General features: G+C 37.4%; 1 protein-coding gene across 4 annotated transcripts in view; it reads left to right on the plus strand.

The window, feature by feature from the left end:
• LOC128031786 (nesprin-1) overlaps positions 1-8,128 on the plus strand; it is a 103,637-nt gene extending 95,509 nt beyond the window's left edge. For 3 of the 4 annotated variants that reach the window (XM_052620208.1, XM_052620212.1, XM_052620209.1), the window contains 6 exons: positions 2,256-2,456; positions 2,562-2,690; positions 2,776-2,988; positions 3,725-3,817; positions 5,008-5,066; positions 7,224-8,128. In XM_052620208.1, coding sequence (XP_052476168.1) covers positions 2,256-2,456; positions 2,562-2,690; positions 2,776-2,988; positions 3,725-3,817; positions 5,008-5,066; positions 7,224-7,473 — 945 coding nt within the window. In that variant the 3' untranslated portion in view covers positions 7,474-8,128. The remainder of the gene's footprint in view (positions 1-2,255; positions 2,457-2,561; positions 2,691-2,775; positions 2,989-3,724; positions 3,818-5,007; positions 5,067-7,223) is intronic. The other variant, XM_052620210.1, reaches the window with a different exon arrangement.
• Positions 8,129-8,766: the final 638 nt, after the last annotated feature.

Genomic DNA, 8,766 nt, shown 5'->3' on the forward strand with positions numbered 1-8,766 from the left:
CATAAGAGCATTCTGAACATAAAACAACAACAGCAAAAAGCCCAGATAAAAAGGGGGGGGGGGTTAAAATAAAAACAATCTCTCACTGCTCCTGCTCCTCTCACTGCTCCTCTCACTGCTCCTGCTTCTCTCACTGCTCCTGCTCCTCTCACTGCATCTCTCACTGCTCCTGCTCCTCTCACTGCATCTCTCACTGCTCCTGCTCCTCTCACTGCATCTCTCACTGCTCCTGCTCCTCTCACTGCATCTCTCACTGCTCCTGCTCCTCTCACTGCTCCTGCTCCTCTCACTGCATCTCTCACTGTTCCTCTCACTGCTCCTGCTCCTCTCTCTGCTCCCGCTCCTCTCACTGCTCCTGCTCCTCTCACTGCATCTCTCACTGCTCCTGCTCCTCTCACTGCATCTCTCACTGCTCCTGCTCCTCTCACTGCATCTCTCACTGCTCCTGCTCCTCTCACTGCTCCTGCTCCTCTCACTGCATCTCTCACTGCTCCTGCTCCTCTCACTGCTCCTGCTCCTCTCACTGCATCTCTCACTGTTCCTCTCACTGCTCCTGCTCCTCTCACTGCTCCTGCTTCTCTCACTGCTCCTGCTCCTCTCACTGCATCTCTCACTGCTCCTGCTCCTCTCACTGCATCTCTCACTGCTCCTGCTCCTCTCACTGCATCTCTCACTGCTCCTGCTCCTCTCACTGCATCTCTCACTGCTCCTGCTCCTCTCACTGCTCCTGCTCCTCTCACTGCATCTCTCACTGTTCCTCTCACTGCTCCTGCTCCTCTCTCTGCTCCCGCTCCTCTCACTGCTCCCGCTCCTCTCACTGCATCTCTCACTGCTCCTGCTCCTCTCACTGCTCCTGCTCCTCTCACTGCTCCTCTCACTGCTCCTGCTCCTCTCACTGCTCCTCTCACTGCTCCTGCTCCTCTCACTGCTCCTCTCACTGCAGCTCTCACTGCATCTCTCACTGCTCCTCTCACTGCATCTTTCACTGCTCCTGCTCTTCTCCCTGGGCCCCTTGCTCTTACTCTTCCTCGTCCATACATTACAGTGTTTCTCTTTTTCTGTTTCTGTTTCCAAAAACATCACTCTTCAAAGTCCTCCCTTTATTGTATAAGTTTATTGTCTAAAAAATAACCCCTGCCATTGAGTCTAAGCCAGACTGGAATCAGCTGTGGTTGGCCCAATTTACACAAAATAAATCAGCTAAGATATATTGTTTTTGAACTGATATCATTGCAGAAGCAGAGGTTTTTATACTGTATCTAAGGTTTGGAACATTGTTTTTGCTATTGTGGGATGTTGTGTGTTAACATTTGTAAATACTACAAAAACGATCCATAATTTTGTTGGGAGGTATAGCTTGTCTGTTCAGAAAATGTAAGCATTGTGGAAATGTGTTCAGTGAATCCATACTGTGTGAAAACGACATGAAATGTGTGAATGGTATGGCCACAATAGATAGATGCTGTGCTAATTGTGTTTAGAGTTTTGAAAATGTGACAACTGCTTGGACAAATGCTTGTTAGCGACTGAAAAAAACTGTAAAGCTATGTGTGTGTGTGTGTGTGTGTGTATATATATTATATATAGTTATATATAGCTATTAATAATTGCACAAACACTTAAAATGAATGAAACCTAAACTAAAATGAAAGTAAAAATATAAAAATAGAAGCTAATTAAAAATATCAATAACTAAATACTGTGATCGTATGTACAGTAAATAGCACTAACAGTAATGCCATGTTATTCTTTGAACCACTGTTTTGTTTGAAAGAGTTAGCGTTTTCTTAAAAAACTAAACAGAACTATCTAAAACTATAAAAAAAATATTTTCAGTAACTGCTGAAATTAAATATAAGCTCAGTGGTAGAGCGTTGCGTTAGCTGTGCAAAAGGTTGTGGGTTTGATTCCCAGGGAACACTTTAGTTAAAAAAATTATATCTTGAATGCACCGTAAGTCACTTTGGATAAAAGCGTCTGCTGAATGCATACAATTATTTTATTTATTTATTTATTAGATGAAACTTCAAATAAAAAAAATGAAACTTGAAATTATTGAAATAAAAGGTAATTCAAATTATTTATAAATACTGTCATAGTATATAAATGATACTAAAAGAACACTAATGCCATGATATTCTTTGAAGCATTGATATAGTTTGTATGGATTAGTGTTTTCTTTGTTTTAGTGTTAACTGGTTTTCCAGCTCATTTATTATTTTGTTTTGGCATTAATGACCTGTGACTCCACACAGGAGCTGCAGAAGGCTCTGGAGAAGCGTAAGGCCATGGTGCTGTCCATTAACCTCTGCAGCGCCGAGTTTGTGCAGTCGGACAGCGAGGAGGAGCAGGAACTGCAGCGACGTCTGAAGGAGATGAATAACCGCTGGGAGCGTCTCAGCAGCTCTCTGGACGACTGGAGGACCGCACTCCAGCACGCGCTCATGCAGTGCCAGGCAAGAAACCTTACCAGCAACTGATGCTGAAGCTGTTAGCAGAAGATGCACATGCTTTCATCAATGTTCAAGAGTTAAAATTACAGATATTTTCCTTATCTTCAGGACTTCCATGAGATGAGTCACGGCCTCCTTCTGTGGCTGGAGAACATCGAACGCAGGAGGAATGAGATCGTCCCGATCGACCACGCTCAGGACAGCGATGCCTTACAGGAGCATCACAAAACGCTTCTGGTAACTGATTTCTCTGTTCTGTTTGTACAGCATTAGGGTTACAACTTGCATGGCTAATGTTGATTAAATATTGATTGTTCCGCAGCAAATCCGCCGGGAGCTGCTGGACACGCAGCTGAAGGTAGCGTCCTTGCAGGACATGTCTCTTCAGCTGCTGGTCCACGCGGAGGGCACTGACTGTCTGGAAGCCAAAGAGAAGGTGCATGTGATCGGGAACCGTCTCAAGCTGCTGCTGAAGGAGGTGACGAGAGACATCAGAGAGCTGCAGAAGACCCTGGACATCAGCAGCAGTCAGCAGGTCAGAGTCACTGACCACCAGTGTTGACACAGAAACATTGATGCCCATAGTTTACTCAAATAATATTAGTGCCTGGAAATGAATGAATTAATGAAATTTAACATGTCTAAATCAGTGGTTCTCAACCAGAGGGGGGATAGGCCACAGGATGACTTAAATCAATTCCATTTATCATCATTGATATAAATATTATAGTTATTTTTATTAATATATTAAAACAAACATAATTAAATATATGATAAAAGCGTCTGCTAAATGCATTAATTTAATTTAATTTAATTTAATTTAATATATATATGTGTATATATATATATATATATATATATATATATATATATATAGATATATATATATAAACATTTGTATTTTCACTTAAATTTATTTGGCTTTAATTGTAGAAGATAGCATACATTAAACTTGAAATTACTTGCCATTATATATTATAATTCTTCTAATATTATATTATATATTATTCATTTTTGTTTTGTTTTGATTAATATTTTGTAATTTTCCTTTTGCATTTTATTTTAGTTAAAGTTTTATCAATGTTGTTGTTTGTTTTTGCCTTTTTTCTGTCTATATAGTTTATTTGTATATTATTAAATTTATTTTATTGCAAAACCTTTTTTTATGGTTTAAGTTTTAGTTATCTATAATAACCTTGATGTGCAGTCCTAAACTTAATCCTGGTTTTAATTGAACTGAATCCCCTCCTCGTCACACACTATCTCTGTAGGACTTGTCATCCTGGTCGTCTGTAGATGACTTGGACACTTCTGGTTCCCTGAGCCCCGTGTCTGGACGCAGCACTCCCAGCCGTCAGCGATCGGTAACACATCACCCTCATGTTCTGTTGAGCCCTTCAGAGATCAGTGTTTGCCCATAGTTTGTCCCTGGAACGTGGCCTCCAAAAACACACTTGACACCTTATTAGTATACTTGCTCAGAGTTCTTCCAAAATGTTGGACCTTCCCAGCATGCTCTCCTCTAATGCAAGAGCAAGATGAGAACTGGAGATGTGATTCGTCCCTGTTGTGTTTCTACATCCTTGATTGATTGATCCAAGTGCGTTTTACATCCTTTAAACTACTAGTCACACCCAAATCACTCCCCTAAATACTGGCTTAGTTTGTTCCTCCACACATTTTCCCACATTCATGTTTATCCTAGATTCCCACACTGTAGTCATCAAGGAATACTGGTTCTATGACATGTCCAGGTCATATTTAACCTCAAAATTAAAAGAATAAAATGTGAAATTATATTTTGTATGAAGGAAATTAAGACTTTTTGGAACGTTAACATTTAAATGATTATAAAAATTATAATCATGTTAAAGCACATTTTCCTCTTAAATATTACCATAATGCATCCAGATGTTTTATTTGATTTAAAAACTATTTCGTCCAGAAATTTCGTTTTTTATATAGTTTTAAGAATTCTCATCAGATTCTCATTACAATAACACAACGATGCATTAATCAACAAACTGTGATGAATGTATATTTTTAATGATTATAATTCAAAAATTATAATATTATAGCTTGTCATTATGCTTAATTTTTGTTTTTAATATTTATAATATAATATTGTGTATATATATATATATATATATATATAATTAATATTAAAGCTCATGCTATTTTTTTCCATTATAATTCACATAAAATAAGATTTTTCCTGAATTATGGCCTCTATGTAATGGGTAAAATATGACCTGTGAAATGTTCTTGGCAGATTTTGAGATTCACTCTCAGAAAACATCTGAAATCAGCTTAAAACTTCCTCTGAGCCCTTTATAAGCTTTTTAAATATTAAAGGATCCCTTGTTGCGTGGTGGTTTTTCTGAGAATGGTGTCATGAAGAACCAGTTTCTTTCTTCATAGAGGTGCTGTCACCCCCTCTTTTGATTTTGTTGGTGCTCTTCTTTTTTCTTTTTTTTTCATCAGTAGCTTTGTCTTTATTTGCCTGGACTGAAACATTCTTTCTTTCTTTTACCCCCCTGTTCATTGCAAACAGCCTCGGGGCAAAAGTAGTCTGTCACAGCCCGGAGCCTGTGTGAGCAGTCCACTTCACAGGTACCTTTCTCCTGGTTTCTAGAACACTTGGAAGATAATGGAACTCAACCCATGACCTGAGCGTAGAACCCTAGCGCTAACGTCTCTGGGGTTGACCCTTGAGTGGACCGTGTCCTACAAACCTGACGGACCACGCTTGCAGTGGGCCAGAGATGAAGCATGTCATCATGCAGAAATATTAGCAAGCTCCAGGCTCATGCTGATGACTTCCATCATCTTCTGTGATTCTAGACACTGCTCAGGTTAGGGAGCTGAGATAGACACTATTAAGGGAGGAGGTCATGCACCAGACCAAAAGCGTGCTTGTTTTCTATATTTTTTCAGCTGTAAATATGGATACGCTAGGCTGCTTGCTGCTGAGCCGTTCATTTTTCTTGTCTATACAGCAAGCGTCTGCAATGAACAATCTTGGCAACAGTTTCTCTTTTTCTCTCTCTGGTGTGTCACATCTGCTCTTTCACCAACTAATCAATCATCTTCTCCTTCCTTCAATCTGCCGTGCGTGCAGTTTGATGACATGCTAGAGAAACATGACTGTGAAATCAGACTCTGGTTTATCATGATATTTCAGCATTAAGAGGGTTATTCACAAATGCTTTGTTGTGGATCACATAGTAATTCCAACTAGTTTTTGTTTATTATAAAATAGTGAAGTTAAATAATATTTATTATAAGATAATTAAGATAAAAAAATATTTTAAAACTACTGTCCTATAAATAAAATTAATATTATATATACCCTTTAAATTATAGAATTTTAAATGATCTTTAAACATATATATATATATATATATATATATATATATATATATATATATATATATATATATATATATATATATATATATATATATATATATATACTTTTTATTTTCAGGTGAACTATCCCTTTAAGATTTCTGTTATAAAATAGCTAAAATAATTATTGTAAAATCACTGCAGAATAATTATTTAACATGGATAAATATTTACATTTTATATTTTGGATAATTTTCTTTGAAGATGATCTATACAGTATTAAACTGCAGTAAACATGAGTGAAAATGACTGCATGTGTCACTTTCTTCTGATTATTGATTCAAGGAAGCCAGAGTAAATCATTAATATTACAGTCAGTTTGTCTGGTGTAACCAAAGTGAAAGTATCTTTCTAGAGAGCACAATGGTGATCGCTCATGAACTGCATCTTGTTGGGTTCGAAACATACAGCATTTGAGTTTTTCCAGCATTATTTAACCATTAGGCAACAGCAACCTCAGTGCTAAGACTCTTTGCCTTGCACTTTTCCCTGTTAGCATGCTCTCTGTTTAAAAGCGCTTTAACAAAACAGGGATATTGGACCCACTTTATATTAAGTGGCCTTAACTACTATGTACTTACATTTTAATTAATAATGTAGTACAATGTACTTATTGTGTACATACATGTTTTTACAATGCACATATTTAAAAAGAAAAAACTACATGTAATTACATCTGTATTTAATTTCTGTAACTACATTTATAATTACACTGTTGACCCATACTTTACACCTTAACCCACCCTTAAACTTACCCATACCTCCAACCCTCTCCCTAACCTTACCCCTATCCCACCTCAATAGCAGCAAAAGTGTTTAACAATACAAAATGAACACAATAAGTACATTTTTCTTATTTTTATGTAAGTACATAGTAGTTAAGGCCACCTAATATAAAGTGGGACCGGGATATTTATAAAAACAAAAACTCTCTTAAAAATAGCCCTTTTGCTTTGAAATGCTACTGAAGTCTTTAAACTAACGCTATCTGTGTCAAGCTCGTGTGTTCCCAAATCTCATATAAAAGTGTTAGACAGAGATAAATATGTACAAGAAATATGCATAGAGAAATCATTCCATCCAATAAATATGAAAGCCTATTTATACTCTTAAATGTAAAGTTTTGAAAATGGGATTTCCATAGCAATGCAACAGAAGAAGCATTTTGTTTTGTTTTTTTCACAATAAAGAACCTATAACGGTTCCTTGAATCTTAAAGGTTTTTATGCAGTGAACCTTTCATTTTAAAAGTGCAGAGAGAAATCTACAAAACCCATTTCCTTAGCTACAGTTTTGGATATAGCTAGATAACCAATGTCATTTCTCTCATTCATCTGAATGTTTCCACCTCTCGTGTAGCAGGTCTCCCAACGCCGCTGGATCCGGTTCCTCCCATTCTGACGAGGAAGAAGCTTCATCCTGGTGCAGAACCTTCCTGAAGCGAGTCTTCTGGGCCGCACTGCCGCTGCAGATCTTCCTGCTGCTGATGCTGGTGCTGGCCTGTCTTGTGCCTACATGTGAGGATGACTCCAGCTGTGGCCACCTCAACAACTTCGCCCGCTCCTTCCACCCAATGCTCAGCTACACCAACGGGCCTCCGCCTATATGAGCTCCACTTTGAGCATCGGGTTTCCCTCTAAATTTGGCAGCCATTATTGTGTTCTTGTACAGCAAATAAAGCTGCTGATTCTACAGTATGTCACTGAGTCTCATGAAGATGTTAGAGCAAAGCCTATTGCACTGAAAACTGCTTTCAGACGAGTGGTGTTAGTGCTACTGATGTTCTTCCTCGTTTGATATGAAGAAGGAAACTGGAACGTAGTCTATTAACTCAACGCTGAGTTAATCAGGTCTAAACGCCTTTTATATCACGGAAAGATCAAGTTCATTAGGAAAAAAGAATTGAAAGGAGTGGGATCGTTCAAATAACTTGTAAAAAAGAGAAGATAAAAAAAATTTATGAAGTCTATATTGCAATTATTTTTATATGTATTTTTGGCATGTGGTCATCCTTTAAAGCAATCATCGATTTTATCGGATTCGTCATTGTTTATTTTTAACTTTCGATCTTAACTAAACTGCTGTAATATTCATGAATATACTTTACTGTAACGTATGGAAACCACTGATATCGAAGAAAATATATTTATGTATGTACAGTTTTGCTGAGGGCTGAGAAACCTTCGCAATGGAAATACACCTATTATACACACATAACCTGATGATTAGTATTTTTCATTACAATAAAGACTGAATGACCTTAATACATGACATAATTATTTTCTTACCAGTTTACGGACGCAATCACTGCTTAAACACTGAACCCACAGGAACCTTCTCAGAGCTTGGTTCTCTCTCAGTTATGAATGAAAATTCTTCCAGGAACTAAAGCAAGTTCATTTAAAACGATCTGGCCTTTAATAACATTCTGATGTTTTTATACATTGTATTTATGTATCAGAGAATATTCAGAAGGGACTTTCTGGAAAATGATAAAATCGAATGTTCAGATTTTTAAAACATTAACTGGATGTTTTGAATAGTCTTAGAAAATTCAGAAACAACGTTTGTATTAATGGGAACATTAGCAAACATCTGGGAGGAGTCTCGTTCATCAAAAATGGTAAATATCTACTAATTATAAATGAAGTACTTCCAATTTTTATATTTGTTGCATGCATTTTTACATTTATTTTAGATGGTTACTTTTCAATTACTATCAATAGGTGAAGGTGCTTTTTTTGTTCCCAGAATGGTGCAGTTACAGAATCTAGGAAAGGAAACCAGCATCCAGACCACAAAATATTTAGCCTGTTTTACATTTGGAGGGAGCATGCGGGAAAGAAACAAGACCATTCGCCTTTTCAGATGTCAGTGTACGATCAGAATATCACAGAAAATG

This window comes from Carassius gibelio, chromosome A17 (assembly GCF_023724105.1).
Source record: "Carassius gibelio isolate Cgi1373 ecotype wild population from Czech Republic chromosome A17, carGib1.2-hapl.c, whole genome shotgun sequence".
NCBI classification, from domain to species: domain Eukaryota; kingdom Metazoa; phylum Chordata; class Actinopteri; order Cypriniformes; family Cyprinidae; genus Carassius; species Carassius gibelio.